At 43.2% G+C, this 27,880-nt stretch overlaps 1 protein-coding gene across 1 annotated transcript; it reads left to right on the top strand.

The window, feature by feature from the left end:
• The first annotated feature begins 766 nt into the window (after positions 1-766).
• LOC311236527 (G2/mitotic-specific cyclin-B1-like) lies at positions 767-4,428 on the top strand. Its single transcript, XM_084324206.1, has 9 exons — positions 767-875; positions 1,257-1,388; positions 1,468-1,596; positions 1,689-1,871; positions 2,029-2,187; positions 2,364-2,600; positions 2,703-2,843; positions 3,081-3,191; positions 4,161-4,428. Exons 1-9 carry the CDS (start codon positions 855-857, stop codon positions 4,263-4,265), a joined length of 1,218 nt encoding a protein of 405 aa, XP_084180332.1. The 5' UTR covers positions 767-854; the 3' UTR covers positions 4,266-4,428.
• Positions 4,429-27,880: the final 23,452 nt, after the last annotated feature.

A 27,880-nucleotide genomic window follows, 5' to 3' on the forward strand; every position in this document is an offset into this window, starting at 1 on the left:
CCGCAATTCGAAACTGGCCACCGTAAATGCCCAAAACCCCCACCACCTCCTAATAGACAGTCTCCTCCCCACCGCATGTATATATTCCCTCCCCGCCGTATGGATATTTCTCTCCCACCCACCCACCCCCTCCTAATGTACAGTCCCCTCCCCATCATATGTATATACTCTGTCAGGATCTAGGGGTAACAGTACTGTATATTTGAATACCGTTTATGTCACAAATGTATCAGTACTAAATACCTATATGTCCCTATGCCATAAATGTCATGTATGTTGTGTATGTCATAAATGTCTATATGAATTGAAAATGGGGGACCCTGATGGAAACAAGACAAACGTCTTTTTCAGGTCTGCATCCCCTTAACAATTGTGTGTATTGAGCCGTACTGTATTGTACCCATTCTGCAATCTGTTAAATAAAGTTTTCATTCATTCATTCATTCATTCATTCATTCATTCATTCATTCATTCATTCATTCATGATGGCTGTGTAGAATTGGACCAGCAGGTGGCATTTGACCCTGTACTTCCTCAGTTGCCTGCCTGGAAGTACAGGCGCTGCTGGGCCTTTTTGTAATGTAGGTGATATTGGTGTCCGATTTTAGGTTATTGTTGATGTGGGTGCCTAGGAATTTGAGTGAGTCCGTCAGAGTTATGGATTGGTCAGTGATTGATAGTGGGTGTGTTTTGTTGGCAGATCATGCCTATTTCTGTAGTTTTGGAGGTGTTGAGCAGGAGGTTGTTGATGGAGCACGGCGAATCAGATTCAAGCGAGCGAGGATTTAAACCAACACAACACTCGCTCCTTTTGTGCAGACTTGTTCCAGCCAAAGCAACACACAACCTTCGAAATGGCTCTCCGCATGACAAGAGTAAGTGTTTTTGTGTAAAACTTGGTGTAGCGTAGAAATTGTTATTTCGTTTTCAAATTGCTGTCATGTTTTTGTGAATGCATCTAGTCTTAAAGCGTCGAATGGCCTCGTGTATCGAGGCTGTACAGTGATCTGACGATACGACTTTGTAGCTCGGGAGTCACATAGGCTAACATGATTTGTCTTTACCCAAACATTCTATGTGACTATTTATTTGATAAACATGTCTTCAGTTCACATTTCACTATGAATTGAAAATCGGGGACCCTGATGTAAACAAGACTAACGTCTTTCTCTGGTCTGCATCCCCTTAACAATTGTGTGTATTGAGCCGTACTGTACCCATTCTGCAATCTGTTAAATAAGTTTTCATTATTTCAGAACCGCATCGCTTCTGAGAATGCTGCTATACCCGGCAAGACTGTGCAGGCTACCAAGCCAACACTCCGGCCCAGAGCTGCTCTTGGCTCAATCGGCAACAACGCCGTTATCGCCAGACAGGGTTCGAAAAATGTGAGTTGGAATACAATTTGCCACTTGCATAGTTTACTAAACCCCGATTTGGTTGGCACTAACGCATGTGTTCTTTCAGGATGCCAAGGCAGAACCCATCAAACTGGCTGAGAGGAAGCCCAGTGTTAAAGCGGCCTCTGCCGTTCAGCAGCCAAAAATAAATGCCGCTCCTGTTGTACCTGTTGTAAAAATAATCGAGACAATTGAGGTACACACGATCAGCTGCTTGGCATTTTTAAAGTAACTTTTGACTAGTTGTATCTATATCTGTTTTTACATGTCAATCTGCTTTCATGGCAGGTTTTTGATGACACAATGTCCCCCTCACCGATGGAGACATCTGGCTGTAAATCTAGTGATCTGTGTCAAGCCTTATCTGATGTCCTGCTCGACATCAAGGATGTCGACGCCGATGACTATGACAACCCTATGCTTTGCAGTGAATATGTGAAGGACATCTACAAGTATCTGCGCCAGCTTGAGGTAGGCTCAAAACACAACCCGTGTTTAAATTATGGCCTGGTTTGTAAGTGTCTTTTACACAATGCAAACCTTTTGAACGTTTTGATCATTAAATTACTATTTGGATGCATCGGATGCTCTGCTATAATTGTGTTTTCTTCTTTTTACCCCCCCCTAGGTTGATCAGGCCATCAGACCTAATTATCTGGAAGGACAGGAGGTGACTGGAAACATGCGTGCCATCCTCATTGATTGGCTTGTCCAGGTCCAAATAAAGTTCAAACTGCTGCAGGAGACTATGTACATGACTGTGGCAATCATCGACCGCTTCCTTCAGGTAACCTGGTAGTAATTGAAGCCTGTGCTGTATTACACCAGTAAATGATCCCTGCTGCAGTTGAAAATGTGTGGCCTCATTGCATGTATCCGTGTGCACCATGGGTAGGTCGTTATTGAAATTAAACTCTACAGCTTTATCTTCACTGACCTAAAGTCAAATATTAATCTCAACAGGACAATCGAGTCCCCAAGAAGCAGCTGCAGCTGGTCGGTGTGACTGCCATGTTCGTCGCCTCCAAGTACGAGGAGATGTACCCTCCAGAGATCGCCGACTTTGCCTACGTGACCGACCGGGCCTACACCACTGCTCAGATCCGAGACTTCGAGATGAAGATCCTGCGGGTACTCAATTACAGCTTCGGCCGCCCTCTCCCCCTCCAGTTCCTCAGACGGGCCTCAAAGATTGGCGAGGTTGGTCTAGGGTAGCTCTGCATCTACACGTGGGAGAAATTCAACATGTAAAATGTTTGTTGTGTTGTCTACTTTTACCAATGGTTATCACTGTCTCCCCAGGTTACTGCAGAGCACCACACCCTGGCCAAGTACTTTGTAGAGCTCAGTATGGCTGACTACGAGATGGTCCACATCCCTCCCTCCCAGTTGGCCAGTGCAGCCTTTGCCCTTACCCTGAAGGTCTTCAACTGTGGCGAATGGGTATGTCTCCTCTAAATCTGTCTTTTTGGCACAGTAGGAAAACTGCTGTCTTTGCAAGCCCCTCTTGAGTGGAAATCTATAGGCAACATTTGCCACACTTGTTTACATTATGCTTGTGTTGCCACCATTTTGTTGTTGGCATAGCCATTTTGGATACCTATGGTGAATCCCCTGCAGCTACACCTTGCAATCTTCTGCAGCTATTGTCTCTTGACCTTTTGTTTTTAACTCCCTCAGAATGAGACCCTGCAGCACTACATGAACTACACAGAGGACAGCCTGGTACCTGTGATGGGACAAATCGCTAAGAATGTTGTGAAAGTGAACAATGGACAGACCAAACACATGGTGAGTTGTGTTAAGCTCTTCATCAGCCATGGGACTAGTAAAATGGGTCCATGTGGTGCAATGGTTCATCACCGGGATCTCTCACCTTATATTTACAAAAGCATAGCTGGCTTCACTAACTCTAAACGACTGCACACTTAATGATGAAGACTTAAAGGAGTTTTTATATAATCTATGAAGTCAGCAGGATTTCAAGTTCAAGTACAGAATACTTTCATACAAAATGTTTCTTACTGTTACGCTCCAGAGACTGTGCTAGACAAGATGGCATCAAATAACATAGTATAGCATGTAAATTAGAAGTAGAAAATGAGGTCACAGTGTTCAGTATAGACATATGTACAATGTTCGATGCAGAATAGACGTAACTGAGTTACCATATAATATACAATACTATGCAGTGTACTAATGTACAATATTATATAGTGCAATGCAGAAATGGGATGAGGTACAATTTACAGTAAGGTGTACGAGTTGTAGTGCAATCCTTCATCAATAAATATAAAGTGTGGGGAGTGGGTGCTACAGTTTGTTTAAAGTGAGTGTGTGTGCTATGTGCGTTTGATGGTTGTTGTGTAGTGTTCGTTAAGCAGCCTGATGGCCTGGGGATAGAAGCTTCTTCTGAGTCTTTCTGTGCTCGCCTTGAGACTCCGGTATCGCTTGCCTGACCGCAGCAGTTCAAAGAGGCAGTTGTTCGGGTGGCTCGAGTCCTTAATAATTCTCTTAGCCTTCCCCCTGCACCGCTTGTTGTAAATGTTCTGGAGGGTGGGGAGCCCCCCTCCGATTGTGCGTTCGGCTGAACGTGTCACTCTTTGTAGTCTGCTTCGGTCTTGTGCAGTGCTATTCTTGGCTCAATGTGTCATAATTTCCCTTCACGGCATACCCCCATATAATTTAGCATTGGGTACAGCTAGCCTTTATGACTAGTGTCTTACTATATATTTGACCTTGGGTGACTTTGTTTTGCAGGCTGTCAAGAACAAGTATCTCAGTAGCAAGCAGATGAGAATCGCCGACATTCCACAGCTCAATTCGTCGCTGATCAAGGATTTTGCAAGGCAGCTCACCCAGTGATGTGTGCAGACATTTTTTTAAGCACCATGTGCTGATGTACAAAATTGTGTAAATGTATTTTTATTGCTTTTAGATATATATTTTTTCAATTTACTGTCTGCTCTGAGCTATTTGGGGCGTTCTATGATTGCCTTTTTCAATTTACCATCTGCTCTGAGCTATTTGGGGCTCTATGATGAACTTTACATCTTAAGTGATCAAGCATGTATATTCAATTGCCTGTAAAGTCCCATGCAAATAAAGTTTTTATCGAATTTTAAAATCTGTCCATTGTCTGCCTATAGCTTAACTCTTCTACCACTAGAGGGAGCTACTGCTTTACAAACTAGTTGGTTTAAACTTTACAGCAACACTTTGCCGATTGCCTCTGGTATGGTGAGCCTAGTTGATCACTAACTACGCCTCCCTATTAGCTTCTCAAATTTGGGGCACATTAGTTTGACTAAATTAATTTGAATATGGCCACCAGTGATGCCATCGGGACATTGAATCCTTGTTTTAATTACAGCGCCAGGAAATTATGATAAACGTGTCTTTTTTTGGGACTGCTACATTTCATTAACAAGGAATTTGTTGCCTTCAATGTCTTTTTTGGGAGAGTAAACTTCATTTGACTACTAGCAGCCCCATCTTCTCCAGGTGGCTGCAGTAAATCAAAACTCCCCCTCCACGTGTGTGTGTGGGTTTACTCTGAGGCATGCTTAATATTTGCATAGAACTTGAGTGCCTTAATCAGTCTTCCCCTGGAGTGGGCTTCTCTGTGCTGTCCCAACCTCATGGTTCAATTTGTGGTAACCTGGCTTCAGCATATACATAAAGGTAGTTGTCTTGAAAGAACGTTATTTCAGATGTGAGATTTCATTGACTAGTGGCTGTGACAACATTGGAATGCTTGGTCATTAAGTTTCTGGTTGTAATTTGTTGAATTATGTCTTCAATGGTGTATTTCACTTATTATTCTAATTGCATCCTGTTGTATTTTCTATAGCAGCCAATGGGAATCCTAATAAAACAAACTGAATACTGATAATCAAATCAATGATGTCAATTTGTATATTCAAAGATCCTTGTATTCTCAATTAGGGTAGAGATGCTGAGTAGCTACTAAATCACGTTGGACGAGCTAAACTCATCAACAGTCTCTTCTACGATGAGAAATCTCAATTAAAGTCTTGTCATGCTGTTCGGCAATGAAACTTTTTTTTTTTTTTTTTGCATGTCTATGACGAGCGTTTTGTTGCCGAACAGCGTGACAGACTTTGTGGGATTTTTACATCATTGTGGAAGGGACTGATTCACGGAGCGTTAGCTCGTCCAACGATGTTGGTGTGTGATTTACAGTACCGAAACACGCTAGGATTCTGAGCCATTTTCAGCATTGAACTATTTTGATTTGCCTTCAAGCTGAAGGTTTAATTTTAAACATGAATCCTTCTAGATGTGATGTTCTTCTGTCTTGAGAGCTCACCTGCATCAACTAATTGACTGGTGCCATTTCCTGGAGTTGGGCCTACTAGTGCTAAAACACATTTCAGATTCAGATTACTTTATTCACCATATTGTATACAAATGGAACGTGATTCGACATTACAGTGCATGTTTTTTTTTCACAAATAGGCATACACATAATAAATAAGTGCTGAACAGTGAGACAATAAGACAGTAAAGTGCAGCACAGTTCAAGTCCAGAGGTCAGGCATAAAGTCTGAAGCTTATCCATAGATGATTAATTGGGAACGATTTTCTAGATGAGACGGAACATTCCCGTGGGTGCTCGGAGTTAGGTACATTTTCTGTTTTAGAACTGAGACCTATAGTATAGAATAAAGTTAATTTGTATATAAACTCTCACTCATTGTCTATGGAGCAGCTCTCTAGACGTTATATTTGATTATGTCACAAGTTTGATTCTTGCTTCTCTGGTTTCTGGCTTTAGGAGAGTAGCTCATGTTCACAAATTAACTTTCCTAGGCCATGGAAATAACATAATGGAATTCTTGATTTGCGTGCTGTGGGATTGCTGCATGTTCAAATATTGACCAACAAGAATGTGGCATTTTAAAATGGGTGGCATTTCCCCTATAGCTGGTCAAGTGGATACAAGTCTTACATCTTAATGTAAAACATGTATTGGGATATGTTTCCCAGACATGGGTGTTTCATAATTGGGTAAACAAGGAAACTTGGGTCACTGGAACACTGAAGCTACCTAGATGCTTCTCTTTACATGGGCAGGACCTCCACACTAAAAATATTTCAAGTTCAATAGTTCAAGTGATCTATGAGTAATTTTCAAATTTTTTAATATTAATTACCCAAATCCCACACTGTCCTAGACATCACACATTAACCCTTTCACTGCTGCACTACCAAACGGTTAACCCTTTCACTGCGACAATACACAGAATGTTAACCTTTTCACTGCCACACAACAGCAGGTTAACACTTTCACAGCCACACTACAGAAGGTTAACCCTTTACTATCACACTATGTGTAATATTGAATAATTTGGAATGAGGACCATACACCCCCAACCACATACTAATAATGTGGAATAAGCTAAAAGACTGCCGTTTAGACTCATTTACGTGCTTTGGTGTGGAATTTCCCTTGTAGCTAGCGCAAAATGGCTGATACCTACAAAACTCAAGATCACAATGTTTTTCAAATGATACCTCTAGCTGTGAAAGTGAGATCATCATTGCACCTCTGAAACAACATTATGTAGCTGCCGCTAGCTATAGATTCCTTCCCTTTCAACCCCCGTTTTATGACTGTAAAACAATAACAAACAAGGAAGCAGCGGTGCGAGCGACATCACTGGCTTTCAGAGGTGACAGAGACGGGAAGGACCAAGACATGGAGCTCCTTAGCTACGTCCGTCACAAGCTCTGGGAAAATAAGCAGACATCACTTCTCAAGCCAAATCAAAATCGAATTTATTTGTATAGCCCGAGATCACATGGAATTGCCCCCATGGGCTTTAGAAGTCAAGAAGAAACATCACAACAGATCCAGAACAAAAACCACCATAAAATCCACATATGCAACACCCCCCAGACTTTCCCCAATGAAGATAAGGAACGACTCCCTAAAACCTAGCAATAGGGGAAAAGCACCACAGGCGGTGTGGAGGAGAGACACCTCAGATGGGATGTTCAAAGGGGGATCCCCCAACAGGATGTCAGTGATAATATAGTGTTGCTATGGATGATCGATGGATGGAGAATAGAACAGGCGAGTAATTGGTATGTATATGTATACTGAAACGCATATACATACATACATGATTGATTGATTGATTGAAAACTTTATTAACAGATTGCAGAATGGGTACAGTACAGTACAGCTCAATACATACAATTGTTAAGGGGATGCAGACCAGAGAAAGACTTTCGTCTTGTTTACATCAGGGTCCCCCATTTTCAATTCATCGTAACATATATGACATACATGACATACAGATAGACAGTACTGCTACATCTATACATTTATGACATATCAGATTTGCAATTACAGTACTGTTTGTGATACAAAAAGAGTCCAGAAAAAATAGTATAAACATTTGACGTAGAAACTGTACATTGGATTGGGTAGGTGGGGGTGGGGGGGGACTGTACATTGGAGGTTGTTGGGTGGGTGGGGGGGGGGGTGGGGGGGGGGGTTGGGTAGGAGGGGTGGGTGGGGGACACTGTACAACTGTACAAGCAAAACTGTACATTGGATTATTGACAAGACCATACTTGGTAATTTACTGTACATTGGAGGGGGTTGTGTTCAGACATTTACAGGGGCCAGTTTCGAGTTGCAGTCTCCCTTAGGTGTTTTTTTAGAGTGTTTTTGAAAGTGGGTAGTGATTCACATTCCTTTACAGCTTTGGGTAGGGCGTTCCACATTGATGTGGCATAATTGCGAAACGTGTTTAGTCCAATAGTAGCAATAGTATCTAAAGCACATAAGAACATTTAAAAATTAAAATAAGAACTAACTAAGAACAAAAAAAAAGCATATAATGCGAGCGCTGGTATGAAAATAAGATGAAGGCTAAAAGTAGAGTAGAGCGTGCATGGTTAGATGCCGGTCAACTGAGGGCGACGTAGAGCAGATCCATCGCGCCTGTGGTACAGTGGTAGTCAGATCCAGTTGGAGGTAGAATAGCCGCTGCAGTCAACAGGTGTCAGTTTAAAAAGTATTATATCTTAGACTTGGTCCTCAAAATGAATGAAAGTGAATGAGGAGCCTGACGTCCGTTGACAGCGGATGACAGGGTCAGTAGCGGTCGCTAGTTTACTTGTAGATTACTTTAAGACTGCTGATTTTTGACAAGTTCTACTAAAGTGAAATATCCCTTTAAGGTTAGGGTTATAGGTTTATAAACAATATTTTAGGTGAAAATTCTGATTGCTGATTGGCCAACTTCACCAACTATGGCATCATGTGTGGAGAGAAACAATCTATGTGCCACCTTGTTTTTCCATCACATTATATATATAAAAAAAAAGATAATAATAATAATAATAATAATAATAATAATAATAATAATAAGGGATTATTAATACATTTTGAGGCTAGGTTTGGCATAGCTCCACAGTCCACAGTGAAAGCTGATGATCAGTTTGATATGGTATTTTCTCTCAGGTACGTCAGATTGAATGACAGACTCTTTAACCCCCACGGCCCCGCCTCCCAATAGTTTACACTACAGGCTTTGTGGAAAGACCTTCGGCAAACTGGGTGTCCCTGTTTAACCAGAGGGGGCGCCATTGAGCTGTGAGTTCTGAAAGCATCTGGTTTTTGATTGATTGATTGAAAACTTTATTAACAGATTGCAGAATGAGTACAGTACAGCTCAATACATACAATATGAGGTGTCCATACAGAACACACCACTGCTCTCTGTATAGTTCGCTTGATTGGCTGCAGCCTAAGGCAAGAAGGCAACTTCACTGGTACCTATTCCTTTTTAAATGTGTTCACTTTAACTGTCCTTCTTACTTGAAACAGTCTCTGGAACCATATACATCACCATACCCGCTTAGACATTCACAACATCCCTATTTTACTGTTCCCAGAAGAAAATTTTCGGTAGCTGGACGAAGGTCATTCCATTACAAAGCTCCATCTGACTGGAACAACCTTCCTCTTTCTCTCAGATCTGTTACCTCTCTTGGCCGCTTCAAGACTTCACTGTATTCACATCTTGAAACTACCTGTGCATGCTTTTAACACTGCTTGTACATACGTCTATTTCTGACTTTGAGATAGGTCATTGTACTGTATACTTGACTTCTTTGTTTAAAATGAGTTGGTGAATGGGGGTGTGGGTGGGAGACGGTGAGCAAGCTACAGTAACTGTATCTGTACATGTGTGTATTGTGTACTTGTACTGTATGTAATGTTTTACGTTTGTGCATAGGACCCCCTCTAAAATGAGATGCTGCATCTCAAGGGGCTATCCTTTCAATAAATTCTGACCAAATTCTGACCAATTGTTAAGGGGATGCAGACCAGAGAAAGACTTTCGTCTTGTTTACACCAGGGTCCCCCATTTTCAATTCATCATAACATATATGACACATACGACATACAGATAGACAGTACTGCTACATCTATACATTTATGACATACCAGATTTGCAAATACAGTACTGTTTGTGATACAAAAAGAGTCCAGAAAAGAGAGTATATACATTTTGACGTAGAAACTGTACATTGGAGGAGGTTGGGTAGGTGGGGTGGGGTTGGGTGCGGGGGGGGACTGTACATTGGAGGTGGTTGGGTGGGTGGGTTGGGTAGGGGGTGGGTGGGGGACACTGTACATTGGAATATTGACAAAGCCATACTTGGTCGATCCTCCTTTTCGGTGATCTATCCGTTATTGTTGTCTTTGCAGCGTAAAGTCACCCCCTCTGTATTACCCCTTCTTGAAGAATAAAAAAAGAAAAAACTTGTATTATACCTACAATACTCAAGAGGAACATGGAGGTCAGAAGAAGCAGACACTGTATTATACCTACAATACTCAAGAGGAACACGGAGGTCAGAAGAAGCAGACACTGGGCGGTCGGGTGGCGTAGCGGAGATTGCGCTCGTCACCAACACCGGAGACGCTGGATTCGCCTGTTCGAATCCAGCTCACAGCTCCGGCGTTGTCACCAGTTTAGCTGGCCGTTCACACTAATACAATTGGCAGTATTAGAGGGTGGGAAAGCTGGTGGGGTGGGTCTGGGTCGTTGTAAACAGCGACTCCTACAGTTCGGTCGGGGCGCCTGCTCAGCGCGGATAGGATCTAAGGGGGGTAGTGTGATCCTTCCACACGTTACACCCTCTCAGTGAGAGTCCGCGCTGCCAGGTGAAAAGAAGCGGTTGATTGGCTAGACGTGTGTCGGAGGAAGCAGGTGATAGCCTCCACTCTCCCAGACTGACTGTGGGGGGTAAGTGCGCAGCAACCAGGAAGGGGATTGGGAATTGGCATAACGACTAACATTGGGATGGGAGAAAAATCGGAGGAAAAAAAGGAGGGGGAAAAAGATCAAAAAATAAATAAAAAGAAGAAGCAGCACTGTATTATACCTACAATACTCGAGAGGAACACGGAGGTCAGAAGAAGCAAACACCATGGTTTCCTCACGAGCTGTTCTGGAGCCCCACGACTTCAATTACAATTGATTACATTAAGCCGCGAGCATTCGAGGCTAATGGACAGAGTGGAGAGGGAGCAGTTATCACTTTAGTTCATCCACAGCTGAGGACTAGGGGGAACCCTGCGCAACAGGGCCCCCCATGGGGATGCCTAGAGAGCTTTGCTTCACAAGACCACCTGGTGTTCCCGACGTCGCTCGCGGTATCAATCATCACGCGCGCATCACTCACGTCGTGACAGCTTGCTGGACAACAGCACGGCTGCATCTGTTATTCTATAAAAGCTGAGACCAGAGCGAGGAGTCAACTGCCTTTGAATGGGGGGAAATAACTTTATCTGGCATGTTGGGGATTTGGTTTTATTGTAGTTCATGCGTGCAGTTCTTACCGTGAAATATGAGTAGCACATTTCACATACAATGTCAACAACACGGCTTTTTACAGATGGCAGCGAGTGTGAACATCTTTTTCCAGGCAGGAACCGCAGCCAAGCCGTGCTCTGGGAGTATCATCAGATGCATAACAGAATACATTCATAGACCTCCGGTTTTGTCTTGTCTTGAGGCCGGGGCCTATCCATCTTCTCACTGCCAAAGATAACACGAACAGAAGGTGTGCTTGCTTGTATCTAAAAGAGCACGTCTTCACCTCTGGGGTTCCTACACCTTCTGCTGCTCTACCCATAGAGACATGTGAAAATTGGTCTCAGTTACGCTGGAAAGCGAGGCTTTTAAACCCACGGATCACGCTGAGAATTCATGCTTGAAGGCTGAGGTCATGACTGGGCAGCCAGATCAGTTTACAAGACGGATTCCTTCTGTGCGGAGCTCCAAACCATACGGCTGAAGAAGACGCCTGAAAGAAACGCTGGGTTTGGCCTTTTTTCTCTCTCTCTCGCTCTCTGTGTGTGACATTCAGTATATATACTGTAGTGGAACACCAAGCACGGTGACAATCACACTCGCATGTTGTTGTTGTTTGAATGTTTGCATCACAATCGTTAACCAATATGTCATATTGTTCGACATTATGCAGAGTTCACACACTAGGATCACTTCGAAATGTCTTGCAATAACGCGTGCTTTGATTTCTAAGATACTCACGGGACGCGGGACAAATACCCATTTCAGTTTCCACAAAGCACAGAACCCCTGTCCTCCTCTGTGTTTATCCAAGCTCTCCCTATTAAGTGAATTCAAGAGTCAGCACTGAGGTCACGGAGGAATGTAAAAACCTGGCCTCCAACCACTCGGCATCTCGGCAACACAGAGCTTCACCCAAGAGTGAATTGTCCAAAGACCAGAGTCAAAAGTTTGGATCTCACTTCTCAGTCTAAACATCATCCAAGATGGTCGGGGGATTTAACAAGTGCACCCTTCAAAATGAGTCAATGCCCGCTCTCGCCTCCCATCCACTAAGCCTGCGTGTCTCAATTCAATAATGACAAAGTCAAACAAGCAGCCAGCCACGGCGGCGATGTTAGGGTTTCTGTGGGGTGCTAATAGCTCGGCAGCTGGCAGCCCGACTGAGGCCTCTGGGCTCCAGAGCGAAGTACAAATAAACAGGAGCATTCATTTCCCCCAATTTATAGATTTTCAAATAAAAAATCGCTGTGCTTCCTGAACTTTACTGACCTTTGACCCTCAGTGGCACGCGGAGGAAAGAAAGGCTCCTATTGTGGCCTTAAGAGCGCCGCGTTTCAGCCACCAGGCGCGTTTCAGCCACCAGGTGTGTTTCAGCCACCAGGCGCGTTTCAGCCACCAGGTGTGTTTCAGCCACCAGGTGTGTTTCAGCCACCGCTCCTCGCTACGTTCCCCGTTTACAGAGCAGACTTTCCCCCAAGACCACCTATATAACCTCTCAGGTCCTGGACGGTAAGAACGTCACCGTCACTCCCCCCCCCAACCCCCCGGCCAAGATCACACCTGAATGTTTGTTTAGTACCTGCTAGTACTCAGGAACCCATGTGCTGTACTTCGCATGTCTCATTATAAAGGACACTTAGGACATGTGAGGAGAATGATGGTTGCCCTTGGCAATAACAACTGTACAGTGTCTTTTGGGGAGGCATGGTTGGCCTAGAGAGGTAAAGAGGTCGGCCAGTAACCAAAAGGTTGCTGGTTCAATCCCTGGCCCGACAGGAGGGTGTATTCCAGCTGTGAGCTAGTGACTGAAGGGTGGCTGGTATTACTCTACATCTACAGTGCCCACTATCTCTGCCTAAGTGCCCTTGGGCAAGGCACTGAACCCCCACAGAACCCCTGTGCTCTGACCTCTGATGAAATGCATATGTGTGGTGGACTGTGTGTATGTGTAACTAGGAGGGATATGTGAAAAGACAAATTTAAATTCCCTTGTGTACATTGACAATAAAATTATCTTATCTAATTGGACTTTCATCACTTCTCAGGCAGATTTGTAAGGGAGACAAGGAACACAGCAAACAAAAACAAAGAACAATACTGATATTTACTGATTGCTTTGAATGACCAATCTGCCAGTATTAAATGTAAATATTAAATAATATTTTTTTTTGTATTATCCCCCCCCCCCCTCCCTTTTCCGTTTTTCTCCCATCCCAATGTTAGTCGTTATGCCAATTCCAAATCCCCTTCCTGGTCGTTGCGCACTCTACCCCCTACCGTCGGTCTGGGAGGGCGGAGACTATCACATGCTTCCTCCGACACATGTGTAGCCAGCCCACCGCTTCTTTTCACCTGGCAGCGCGGACTCTCACTGGGGGAGTGTAACGTGTGGAAGGGTCACACTACCTCCCCCAGATCCTTCCCTCGCTGTGCAGGCACCCGGACCGAACTGTAGGAGTCGCTGTTTACAACGACCAGGACCCACCCCACCGGCTTTCCCACCCGCTGACACTGCCAAATGTGTCAGTATGGACGGCCGACCAAGCCGGAGGTACCGCAGCTGGATTAGATCCCACTGTCTCTGCGGTGGTAGACAAACGCTTAGTCCGCTGTGCTACCCGGCCGCCTAAATAATCATTTCTATCAACACAGTCATCAACTGTGTTGTAAAACCTTTTCCTGATTGGTAAGAACTTTATGTACTATAATGATGACTTATGGCTATTGAATGAACATTAACACATTCATGGCCATTGGGGCCCATCTAATCCCACTCTATGAGGCCAGCTTTTCATTACAAGGTTTCACTGCATGAGGTTGTTTGTAGAGTTAAATCTATATTTTATATTATTGCTATGTGTCCATTGTCATTGTCAATTGACAGTATAAACCAGTGGTCCCCAAACTACGGCCCGCGGGCCGAATCTGGCCCGCCTCCAAATTTGGCCCGGCCCCCTAGAGCCCCGGAGCTAAAAAAAATTTATTTAATTTTTTTCCGATGGCAGCATCCCCATTGTCTGTGCTGAATGTTTGTTAGTGTTTGATATTTTTTGTTGGTTTTTAGTACTTTTAAAACATCCATTTTTAGTAAGTAGTAGTTTTCATTTGATCCTATAATTTTTTCATTCACCGATTTGTGGACTTTTTTTTTTAGTGTCCTGAAAGGCGCCTTATAAATAAAATGCATTATTATTATTATCATCCAGGAGGGAAAAGACACTTTAGATAGTAGGGACTGCATCTCTGCCTGTCCTGGCCAGGAAACACTTTGCAACTGTGATCTCCTCTGGCAGTAGTTGGATATTGTAATGTGTGGTGAGGGGTTGCAGCAATTCCTCTGAGAGAAACTGGTCTGAGGCTGGATAACATGCCTGTATGCCTCTCATAAGTTGTTCTCCAACTCATGAGAACCTGCTCTCAAGCTCTTGCAGCATTCTGTCGAGGACTGGATAGAACAGTCTGTCTCAGCTGATCTCCTGAGCTGAGGTCTGAGCTTGTGCCACAAGATGACTCAACTACATACTCATCTATCCTTTTCTGCTTCCTCCTTTAGCTGGTAGTATGTTCCTCAATTCCTCAAACTCTGTCAATACCTGGCCAGGGTACTCTTGGGTCCTAGTGCCCCCCAAGTTACACTATATGTTATGCACATGTATTTTATTATGTTAATAAAATTGCATTTATCTATAGTCCTAATTCTGTCACTGTTTGATGTCACATATAAAATAAAATAAAATAAGTATAGCAAGTAAAAAATAGAAGTCACGTACGTAGACACAAGTGTTCAGTATGTACATATGTACAATGTTCAATGCAGAGTAGAAGTAACTGAGTTACCATACAATATACTAATATACAATATACTATATAGTGCAAAGCAGAAATGGGATGAGGTACAATTTAGGTACAATTTACAGTAAGGTGTAATGAGGTATGGGTTGTAGTGCAAATTCTTTCCCAATAAATATAAAGTGTGTTTAGGTGTTCTAAAGTGTGTAAAGTGGGTGCTGCAGTGAGTTGTTTGTTTAAAGTGAGTGTGTGCGTGTGGATGTGTGTGCTGTGAGTGCATTTGATGGTTGTTACATAGTGTTATTGTTCGTTGAGCATCCTGATGGCCTGGGGATAGAAGCTTCTTCTGAGTCTTTCTGTGCTTGCCACGAGACTCCGGTATCGCTTGCCTGACCGCAGCAGTTCAAAGAGGCAGTTGTTTGGGTGGCTGGAGTCTTTGATAATTCTCTTAGCCTTACCCATGCACCGCTTGTTGTAAATGTTCTGGAGAGTGGGAAGCCCCCCTCCAATTGTGCGTTCGGCTGAACGGGCCACTCTCTGTAGTCTGCTACGGTCTTGTGCTGTGCTATTCCCAAACCAGGAGGTGATATTGCCAGTCAGGATGCTCTCTATTGTGCATGAGTAGAAGTTCTTAAGGATCTTCTGACTGACTTGGAACTTCCTTAGGCGCCTGAGGAAGTAGAGGCGTTGCCGTGCCTTCTTCACAACACTGTCAATGTGTGTGGTCCATGTCAAGTCCTCGGATATGTGGACTCCGAGGTACTTGAAACTGTTCACTCTCTCAACCGGTGCCCCGTCGATGCTGAGGGGGCTGTAGTCCTGACCCCCGACCTCCTGAAGTCCACAATCATCTCTTTTGTTTTGCTGACGTTCAGGGAGAGGCAGTTCTCCTGACACCACTGCGACAGATTCTCTACCTCTTCATATTAAAAACGGTATAAAACAGAAATGTACGAGTGCGGCTGGGTGGCGCAGCGGACATTGCGCTTGTCACCAACGCAAGAGACACCGGTATCGAATCCGGCTGTCAGCGTTGCCTCCGGCTTGGGCCGGCCGTCATACTGACTCAATTGGCGGAGTCAGCGGGAGGAGAGTCGATGGGTGGTAGTCTGGTCGTTGTAAAACAGCGACTCCTACAGGTCGGTCAGGGCACCTGCACAGCAAAGACAGGAAAATGGCGGGGGCAGTGTGAGCCTCCTACACGTTACTCCTCGCCAATGAGAGTCCAGTCCACTCTCCTCCTTGAATTCTTAGGGTGACCTACTTAAAAGAAAACACAACCTACATGTAGGTAAAATAGAAGATAAGATATTCCTTTATTGATCCCCCTGGGGAAATTTGGCCGTCATAGGAGCATGGGGGAGGGGGGAGGGGAGGTACAGGTATGGGCAGGGTAATAGTAGAAAATACATACATATATATAGGCAATAAAATTTGATCTGAATATAGAAATATGAGAAAAATAAACAGTGTAAACAAAGGTGCAGATGAGGGTCTGTATGCCGGTTATATTATACTCTCAGCGACCTAGGGTTGACACCAGTCCGCTGACCACAGGTTGAGACACGCACATGGTCCACGACCAGAGGTTGACCAGAGAGAGAGGGGGGGGGGGGGGGAGAGATAGAGACAGAGAAGACAGACAGACAAAAAAGACAGAGAAGAATGTTATTTCTCAGTAGTAGTAGTAGTAGTAGTAGTAGTTAATTCAGTCATCACACACAATACAATATGCACAATCAAAGGTGAAAAGGTACAGGGTGAAGCATAATGCTTATACATGCCTGTCCTATATTCTTAACGTTTCTTAACAGTCAGTGGTCAGTCAGGTATGAGCCCTGGGCCCTCTGCACAGACACTCACCCTGTGTCAATTGGCCCTTTTTAGCCCCAGTTCTTCACACATCCCTCCCACAGTGGCCTCAGGCTGATGCCCACCCTGCTGAGCCAAATCAGCCTTCATCATCCTCCCTCATGAATCATCATCATCCTCTCATCCGGTCACTCCAACACTCCCAACTTCTCAAATGACGAAAATTAGGAGGCCCTTTAACAGCGACTGTAAGTAAATATACGTGTTGTGTTAACTGGAGACATCTGTGAACTCCATAGATTCATGTAGTGCGGGTTGACATACGAGCGATGTAAACACCCTGGATGGTTTTGTCTTCTGTCCCGTGGGCTGGTCCTACTGGTCCTCGCTGTGCTGTCATTTGACCCGCTTGGTGAGTCACACTGCTCCTCGGCTGACTGTCCCGTTGTAAATCCTCAGGGTATACGAAGAGGATGAGTGGTGGGGGGGAGGGGGGGCTACTCCTGCTGACACATTGTAAATCAACCTCAGGGGTCACTTGGCCGTCCCTTTTGTTGTCTGTGAAGAGTGTGACAGCAGATTAAGTGAGAAGGCCACCGCGTCCTGGCGCTGCTGTTGCTGTTTGCCCGGCCAAAGCCTCCAATATCATATCACTCAGAGCATCTCTGCGTGATTATAAGAGACTTTTGGAGGGAGTCTCGGGGTCCCAAATTAGACATAAAATGTACCCGTTTCCACAACGGAACCCGTCGGAGAACTGACAGATTCCCTGGAGGAGACTCCGAAGTGGCCAGGAAGACCTAATTGCAGGGGCAGTTTGCATGCTGCTAATTCCGACAAGGGGCTTGCCAAAATGCCTAGTAGTGTGTGTACACCTTTGAGTAAGCACTTTGCTAAATTAGAGGGTGTCTTTTTCTCTTTCTCTCTCTCTCTCTCTCTTGCTCTCTGAGAAGGTGGAGCTCCTCCTCAAAAGGAGTAATCAAGTTGGCCATCAATTTGCACCGTGACAGGGCCGCTCTGTGTAATTCCCCGCCCCATTTGTCACATCAACCTCCTCTCAGGGGCGACATTAAATTCAGATGTTCACACAGTGTGCTCTATTAAAAAGTTAAAATCTCGAGAGAGGGAGGGGAAAGAGAGGGGAAGAGAGGGAGAGAGAGGGGAAGAGAGGGAGAGAGAGAGGGAAGGAGAGAAAAAGTAAGGCCTCGTCCTAATAGGACCTCGTACATGTTTTTGCTTTCTTATTATTATGTTTTCTCTTCTCTACTACATTGTTCTCTGCACTTTATCCTCTGACTGAAGTACACGGATGTAACTGCATTATGACATGTGTTGATGGTAACGACAGTAATGGGGAGGGTTGTGTGGGGAGGGTTTATTATTTGGGAGGGAGGGGAGGGGGTTCTGTATCACAAACAGTACTGTATTTGCAAATCTGGTATGTCATAAATGTATAGATGTAGCAGTACTGACTATCTGTATGTCATGTATGTCATATATGTCCTGATGAATTGAAAATGGGGGACCCTGATGTAAACAAGACGAAAGTCTTTCTCTGGTCTGCATCCCCTTAACAATTGTGTGTATTGAGCTGTACTGTATTGTACCCATTCTGCAATCTGTTAATAAAGTTTTCAATCAATCAATCAATCAGTCTGTTACTTTGACATTGTTCCAACTATTACTACTATTGCTACAGTTTTTCTCACTGTTTTCCTCTAACACAGAGGTTAAATGTTTATGCTCTATACATTTTAACAGACGTGTCTCGGGGGAGGTGGGAGGGGGGGATGAAGGGAAAAAAAAGAAAAACCTGTTCATTGCAAACTGTTTGTAACCTGAAAATGCAAATAAAAATATATTGAAAAAAAATAAAAATAAAAATAAAAATCTCTGTGGGGCCTCACCCTCTCGCAGTGAAAATGTTGTGTTTCATAATTTGTCTGTGACAAATATTATTGTCACAGATGGCGTTTCAATTCGGTAATGAAACACCCCAATTACTCATCGCTTGTTTGTTCTTTACCATCTGCTCGTGGTTCTGCAAAGATTTGTTGTAAAAACCCATTTCCCCTCACATCCTCAAATTATGTGAAATTATTTTCTGGTGGTCTCTCGCAGTTTCTCGCACGCACGCTTCCTCCGGAGCCCCCACGAACAGAAGCTCAGTTATTGATTAGATTAGTCAATAAAGGCCCGTTTCCTCCCCGACTATTATACTAATGCACTTAGGGAGAATGTCCCGGCCAGCCTCGCAGGCCGGGTTATAAAGTGCACCAGAGCTCCTAAATTATTCACAAGGCCCCCTCACCAGCGCTGGGGTTCCATTAGGCAGCAGGAGAGGGGGGGGTCGATGATGTCACCGAGTCCTATGGAGCCAGACGAGGGCGGCACCTGGGACTAATTGATGGAGTCGGATGTGGAGGCTGTGTCACTCACATGGTATATTCTGCTAGAGCTGCCCGTCACACAGCCCTCCCTGCCCCCCCACAGGTCACCAGCGACAGACGCTGGAGGTCAGGACGGAGCAGAGTGTGAATAGTGTGTGTGTCAATAGAGGCTTATGTAACCGTACAGTCTCTGAGTACGACCACGGGAGAATGGAAGCCAATGAGCCAATGAAGTCATAGTGAGGCTTTTGGTGTATCATCAAACCCAATCGATTTTCACGGATTTCTTGCACGGACAAATGTAATTTTTCTATGTTATATTGTTGCGTTTCAAGAAAAAGCAATGTGTCCCTGTTACCTTTGAGAAGGTGACCAGAGACCAGAGAACAGCACGGGGTGCAAGAGACCACAGGGCTTCGATTCGGATCTAAGTTGATGATCTCTAAAATGGCCACCGTTCCTTCACTTCTAAAATAAAACACTCCAGTGGTGCAGATGTGGAACACGCTGACTTGTAGGAGGTGTTGGTTGTGTGAACCTCACACCTGGGTGGTGGCTAGAGCTGCCTAATCTACCGCCAACCAACACCCACTGCCCTGGAGGAGAGAGAGAGAGAGAGACATACCGACCTCAGCCTCCCGGGATGATTACATTTATCGACCACTCATCGAGACGGATAGAGAGTTAACTCTTTCATAACCTCGTGTATCACTGATTCTTATGTGCCACCAAAGCTCTGCGACAACTCTTCTCACTTGTTTCATCGTAGAGGGGGGGGGGGGGGGGGACTCTGACGGAAGGCTGCACAGCAGAAAGGCTATTGTTTCAACGTCACAGACTATCACCTGCGCCGCCTTACAAGCATTGTGCATTTTTAACACAGAGTGTGTGAGGTATTTCCCCTCTCCTGCATGGTCTGGTTCTCTCTCATTTCTGGGAAGTCCTGCTCAAAGTATACACAGTAGAAACACTGTGGAAAATCAACATATTCAGCAACAAAGCCAAGGGAGAGGGAGCTACATTGCCAATAGAGAGCTCTCTCTCTCCCTCGCTCTCGCTCTCTCTCTTTCTTTCTCTCCCCATCCCTCCCTCTCCCTGGGCTAAGAGCTTCAGGAGGGCTGGAAAGGTCTTCACCACTACGAGCATAAAAAAAATCACTGGCTCAAGCTGACATCCAATATGTTTATTGCTCCGAAATAAACCTTCTGGGATATTTCAGCAACGCACTCCCGCTTCATGGTTTAATCCGATTTCATTCTCCGTTTCAAGACACGGACGAAACAGCCAAATGGATAGGGATTTGTGATGCTGTGTGTGAACGCCTTAATGAATGAGAGAGGGAGGGAGAGAGAGAGAGAGAGAGAGAGAGAGAGAGAGAGAGGGAGAGAGAGAGAGAGTGTTATTGTTGTCACTTTGAAACTGTCTATAATGAAGAAAGCAAAAACAACACAGGTTTGCTTATTTAGTGGCCTGAGATTTTCGTATTCCTTGCGAATACGCTTGGCAGAACCGATACAGTGGAAACATACTGCAATTCCCCCCAAACAGTCACAGCTGCATTGTTCTCTCAGACCTTCAGACAGGCATTTACGATCCCCTCAGTCTTTGGTGACTTGTAGCTGGTCGAGCTACAACACGTTGGGCTGTGAACACTCATTATTTTCAACCCACTGGGAGAAATTCAATTAGTGGAACGCCTCAATGGACAAGTAGAAAGCCCTTTGGCGCCTGATGCTATACCTTAGCAGGTTGACACAACTATTAGACTGATCATATTAAGGGGGGGGGGCAAGTATAATTAGATTTGAATATGGTTTCAGTTTTCGAAAAACACTTTGTTGTCACTGTCCATGAAGAGGGTAATTAATCTAAAGACTTACTGGTGGGATCAGTGTCAGCAGAACAGATCAGGACAGGTCGTTCGTTGCACTGTAATGCCAGGAAATGGAAGCTTCCAATTCTATGGACTTCCACTATACTTTAAAAAACACATTCTGTTCAGATTAATAATGAGAATGCAATTTACACAGTTTACAAGTCACTGTATTCATATGCAACTACGTAATAATATTGTAATGATAGTCATATAATAAGCATAAACATTCCCAAGCACACTCACTTATTTTCCTGATAAATGGCCCATTATTATTGTTGTGGGGACAGTAAGGTTAGGTCTACGGGTTACTTTGGCCATCGAGACAATCGTTAGGCTAAGCTTATATCCCATATACAGTATCAGAGAAAGGACCTATGGTGCTTCTAACGCCTCCCCTGTCCCCACTCAATTCCAACCAGAACTCATCAGACCAAAACAAAATAAAAATGTAAACATAGTGCACTACCAAGAAGGGTACTTTTGCCTAAATGTCGCTGTTTGACACCGTTACAGATTCTACCTTTAAATCTTTTACAGAAGAAAAATGCTGCTGACTTTTAGCTTTGAAATATTCTTCATACACGGTGTCCTTGACATCAGGTTGGTCTTTATTGATTCACTACTGTCCCGTATAATGAGAACCACAGGAAAAGTGTCTCGTCCCTAATCGGTAAAATGACACTGAAGTGCAGCGCCATCAAGGATGAATTGAAAAGGTGGAAAAGATGAACTTGTGCGGCGCTCACATTTTCTGATGATATGAACAACCTACATTTTCTGTCTCAGAAATGATAGAAGTACTATAATATCGGACTGAATTGGATGGAAAGGACCAACAAATCTTCTAGTCCTCTATTCATTGTCAGTAGAGCAACTCCAGTCATGGTTATATTTATTAGTTTATTTAATTTTCTTTTTTTAAATAGGGACAGTACATATTAATGGACATTTTCATGTAAATAAGCCAGATTATAGCCAGAGGCTAGCTTCCATATGTAGTCCCTTGCAGGTTGATGTTAACAGAGCAGACAAATGACAAACGTACATAAACTTCATAACCACAAGAACAGACAACAGTACATGTACAAGTTACTAAACTACACAAACTTCATAATCACAAGAACAGACAATAAATAAAACAGACGATGACAACACAGTATGTGCGATGAGGCGAGACAAACCGGGAAATAGGAAGACTATACATTTAAGGTCCTTTAGGTACCAAGTGTTTAAGTGACTGGTGCTTATGCCAGAGTGCTAATGTGCTCATTCTATTGCACTTGAAATTGTAAAGCGCTGAAAAGAATGCATGTTAATTGTAGATTGCATGTTAATTGTAGATTGCATGTTAATGGTAGATCGCATGTTAATTGTCGATTGCATGTTAATTGTCGATTGCATGTTAATTGTAGATTGCATGTTAATTGTCGATTGCATGTTAATTGTCGATTGCATGTTAATTGTAGATTGCATGTTAATGGTAGATTGCATGTTAATTGTTGATTGCATGTTAATTGTAGATTGCATGTTAATGGTAGATTGCACGTTAATGGTAGATGCATGTTAATGGTAGATTGCATGTTAATTGTAGATTGCATGTTAACTCATTCAGAGCCAGTGTGTATCCCCATCCCTGTGGTCAATGGGCCACGCTTTATAGGCATTTTCACAATGCGTCACGATGTTTGCAGAGCTATATCTATATTCTATCTTATAGCTATGGAGACAATACTATGGCTCATTTGACAGTCACTATCTCTCGTCCAACATGTAAAAAAGAGTACATTTTTTCATGTATACGTTTGCGTGTTATCCCGTGGTGAATATTGTATAGTTTCAGAGTGATCCGGGCTAATTCCTGGAAGCTGAGTTATGGAGCGTTATGTGCATTTTGCGAAAGTCGTTTGCGTTGCTCGCCTGGACACGATACTATTTCCAAATCAAAGGTATATAATAGGTATTATGTTTCATCATAAAGGCATCAAAGGGGGGGGGGGGGGGTCGTTTTGTGATGCTCTGATCGTCAGCAATGGCATACGTTTTGGAGTATGTAACGTTGCGATCGATGTGAAATCATTGTAGGATCAAAGTAGAATTGATGTCATATAGTCCTTACTTTTGCTAGGAGGTATTTCAAAAAGAATATTCCAATTGTCTGATCACGATTTCCAGTATTGATGTCCATCGGGTCCCTGACATGAAATGGGACAAACTATGCATGAAGTGTGCTGGACGCGTTCCAAGGGGCCTTTCACTTGCCCGGGTACCATTTCTCAGCCCGGACCATATAAAATGTAACACATAGTGTGAAATAAGGTTTCAAAGGGTAGGCGATACTGCCACCTAGCAGGATTCAGCCGGCATTGCAATCTCAGGGTCTCAGAATGAGTCCCAATGATACACAGAGGTCCGTGAGACTATATAGAATAAAAAAATCGAATAAAAGAAAAAATTATGAAAACGATCGAAAACCCGACTACACTTTTGGCACTCAACGCATGGCGAGATAACTCGACTATAGTCGTGATTGGCCGTGAATGGTACGTTGCTCTTTTGCACAAGATTTCAATATTGCACAAGCTATTGCACTGAATAAGCATACATACTGTAGATGTATTTTTGTACGCATTTTGTAGAAAGTATACACAGTTTGTAATCGTATACATATTATTGTAATAAAAAATTGTCACAGATCAGGTTCATTGTAGCCACATCATTCAAATGACATCACTGAATGTTTTCTTGTTTACTGACATCACCACAGTACAGTAGGTGCTTGTGCAGCCAGGGGCCTATAAACAGCTTGGATAAGTGACAGCTAACACAGGTATTGTGATAAGTGACAGCTAACACAGGCATTGTGATAAGTGACAGCTAACACAGGCATTGTGATAAGTGACAGCTAACACAGCCACAGGCATTGTGATAAGTGACAGCTAACACAGGCATTGTGATCAGTGTGAGCAGTGTTTTGTTTGTGAATCTTGTTCATACATGAATAATGTTGAAAAATTGGGCACATTACCACACAAGTTGCATTGTGGGAGGTATACACAAGGTGCATTGTGGGAGTTATACACATGGTGCATTGTGGGTATAGTGTCTCAGACTGTGCTGATCGTCTTAGTAATTAGCTTAACTCCTTTGTTCTACGCTACGAACAGATTTGTGCAACTTAATGCAACAACAAATACTTTTACTTGTTTGTCTCTAAAGTCTGCCCCATGCTTTCTGCTTCCCGGCTGGAAGCACACCTCCGTTATGACGTTGCAGAGAAACCCATCTATAGCTTTAGGAGACAGTTCATGCATATTGATTGGACTGTCCTATGCTTTAAGAATGACATGTGCATTATGATGTAGAGCAGTAGATATAACTTCTGTATAGAGAACATGCAACCTAAGGTCCCTGGCTCCAAAGTCCAAATCTAATTAGCTATTTCATTCACTAGTTCACCAGTAGAGGTCGGTGTTTTGAGGTTCATTCTTTTTCAACCCATAATACTCCCCTGTTCTTTCTCTTATCCATTTCAGGTCAATGAAAGCACTCATCAGGTTCTTCATAGAATGGGGAAAAAAGAAGGACACAGATCCATTAGAATAAGATATTGCCCACTGGACATCATCCCCTAAGAGATGTTTTGAAGGACGGAGTATTCATATCATGATGATATTTGATATTCAACATCACTGTAATACATTTCACAGACAAATAGCCTACACATACACTTAAATAGGCTAAAAGAAGAAGAAAAAAAGGGTATATTGTATTTAAAATTTGGTTAAAGAATGAACTGATTTCTATCTGGTATTTGACCAGACAGAAAAATCACTTAACTAAAAATGGCTTCCAGATGTTCTGTTTTTTTCCGAGGTACCCCGTCGAGGGTGAAACCCATTTGTTTTAAACTGTGCAAAACGAGTAGCTGTTACACAAACAAAACCCCCGGAGAAGCCATTCACAGACCTTTCCCTGGCTGCTATAATTAGACTTCATGTGTTCACCTCCTTTCACTCTGTCAGCTGTTTCAGGCATTTCAGACAGCGCCAGGCCCCTCTGCACCTAAGAATGCCTCGCTCTCTCCAGAATGTCGATATGATGAACCCAAATCCCTCCTCTCTCTGCTATCATTTGGCAAGAGAAAACGTCTGCTACCAGACTGTGCTTTAGTAAATAATGTAATGTATTTCACCAACACTTCAGAATGAGTTATTCTTCTTTCAGCCTCCAATCAGTCATACAGTACTAGAGTCCAATGTTTTGTTTTGCAACCTCTTGCAAACTCTTCATTCTTTCAACTGGCTTTTTCCAACAACCAACCATTCCCAAGAAAGAACAATTATCTTCAAAATTCTTCAAAATATCTACTTTGTATGTATTATTATTATTATTATTATTAGTTGTGAAAATGGAAACAAAATCACGTTTTTATATCTGAGAATTGTTTATTTGAGAACCATGTGAACCTATACTATGACCTATACTATGTTTATTCTACTATGCACTCAGGTTCAGCACTGCTAGACGAACAACACCACGTACCCGTAACCAGAGGTGCACCCCTCCCGCCGAAAAATTGTTGGCACAGAATAGCAGCTGGGCACAACAATAAAGTAACTCTAGATTATATTATTATAACACATTATTAATAAATTATTATGTGAGTGCAAAAATTCTGGCAATAGCACACAAAGATACCACATCAAGTGATGATGTAGACAACAACTCGGGTTGCAGACTTGTAGAAGGATTAAAGGTAGAATCTGTAATGTAACGACTTACATCAGTCGCTTTGGATGAAAGTGTCAGCTAAATGGCTAAATGAATCGTATTCATTATATTCCTTATATTAGTGTATTCCCTGGTTCCTAGTTTTATTTATTTGTTTATTTAGACGGGACAGAGCATATTACTGGACAAAATAAATGCAGTGTAAATACACCGGATTTAGCAAGGATGCTAATTTTCATCCGCAGTCCCCACACAAAGCATACAAATGAAACATGCAGGCAGTGAAGCATAACATGCTATGAGACAAGGCATAAAAACATACATACAGAAAAAAATACAAGGTATAAAGGGTGCACTACAATACTATTTGACTATACATGGTCGGCAGAATCTGCACCTGGCTCGCTGATAACAAACTATCATTACACCTGGGTAAAACAGAGTCCATTCTCTTCGGATCAAATAACAAACTCAGCAAGACCGACGGCTTCTCAGTTACAGTGGATGACAATATTGTCACAAGGAAAGATGAAATTACATACCTAGGGTCCATCCTAGAGGCAAATCTTTCCTGTGACAAAATGGCATCCAAGGTAATAAAAAAAGTCAACCAACTAACTAGATTCTTGTACCGGATCTCCTCTCTGGTAAACAAGAATACCCTGAAGACTGGCAGGAGCACTCATTCAAGGGTACTACGACTATGCCTGCACCTTATGGTACCAACGCACCTCAAAGGCGCTAAAAACAAGATTACAAACATCACAAAACAAACTGGTCAGACTACTACTTGACCTTACTCCTAGAACCCACCTCACCCCTGCCCACTTTGACTACCTAGGAGGATGGCTTAGAGTAGACGACAGAGTACAGCAACTTGCAATGGGCCTGGTCTACAAGATACACTATACGACTAAGGTACCCATGTACATGTCAAAATACTTCCCAAAGGTCAGTGAATACCACGACCACAACACCAGAGGACGCTCAACAAATCATGTTAAACCCAGATTCGGCTCAAACAAGGGACTAAACACGTTTAGCAATTATGCCACATCAATGTGGAACGCCCTACCCAAAGCTGTAAAGGAATGTGAATCCCTACCAACATTCAAAACCGCTCTAAAAGAGCACCTACGGGAGGCTGCAATTCGAAACTGGCCACCGTAAATGTCCAAACCCCCCCACCCCCTCCTAATAGACAGTCTCCTCCCCTCCGTATGTATATATTCTCTCCCCACCGTATGTATATTTCTCTCCCACCCTCCCACCCCCTCCTAATGTACAGTCCCCTCCCCACCTATGTATATACTCTGTCAGGATCTATGGGTAACAGTACTGTATATTTGCATATCATATATGTCACAAATGTAACAGTACCATATACCTGTATGTCATGTATGTCCCTATGCCATAAATGTCATGATGTCATGTAGATGTATGTTGTGTAATGTCATAAATGTCACTATGAATTGAAAATGGGGGACCCTGATGTAAACAAGACAAACGTCTTTCTCTGGTCTGCATCCCCTTAACAATTGTATGTATTGAGCCGTACTGTATTGTACCCATTCTGCAATCTGTTAAATAAAGTTTTCATTCATTCATTCATTCATTCATTCATTCATTCATTCATTCATTCATTCATTCATTCATTCATTCATTCATTCACAGGTTTGGTTGTCGAGTAAGCCGAAATGCTAGTGATGTAAATGGCATTGTGAGTCTGGCTAAACCTGTTTATTAAACAAACCATGGCTAATAATGTTTTGGGCTCCATCAACACAACACTTGAGCATATGATTGCATGATGGCCTAGTTACTCATGTGTCATCGTTCAGAGACCAGTCAGTTTGTATCACAGTGGGTGTTGAACTACAGTACATGTTAAGTGTGTCTGACTCACCTAAACTGCATGGACTACAACGTATATCATGCCAGTTAGGGTACCTTTATACTGTACCTGTGTATACTGTATACTGTACTTACTCATAGTATATATTCAGATTC

This window comes from Notolepis coatsorum (genome assembly GCF_963971535.1).
Source record: "Notolepis coatsorum genome assembly, chromosome: 11".
NCBI lineage: Eukaryota > Metazoa > Chordata > Actinopteri > Aulopiformes > Paralepididae > Notolepis > Notolepis coatsorum.

Bases quoted from the DNA above. Each gene is read 5' to 3' on its own strand.
- LOC311236527 (XM_084324206.1), top strand. From the start codon at position 855: ATGGCTCTCCGCATGACAAGA. The intron at 876-1,256 runs GTAAGTGTTTTT...TCATTATTTCAG, and splicing joins TGGCTCTCCGCATGACAAGA to AACCGCATCGCTTCTGAGAA. The intron at 2,601-2,702 runs GTTGGTCTAGGG...CTGTCTCCCCAG, and splicing joins GGGCCTCAAAGATTGGCGAG to GTTACTGCAGAGCACCACAC.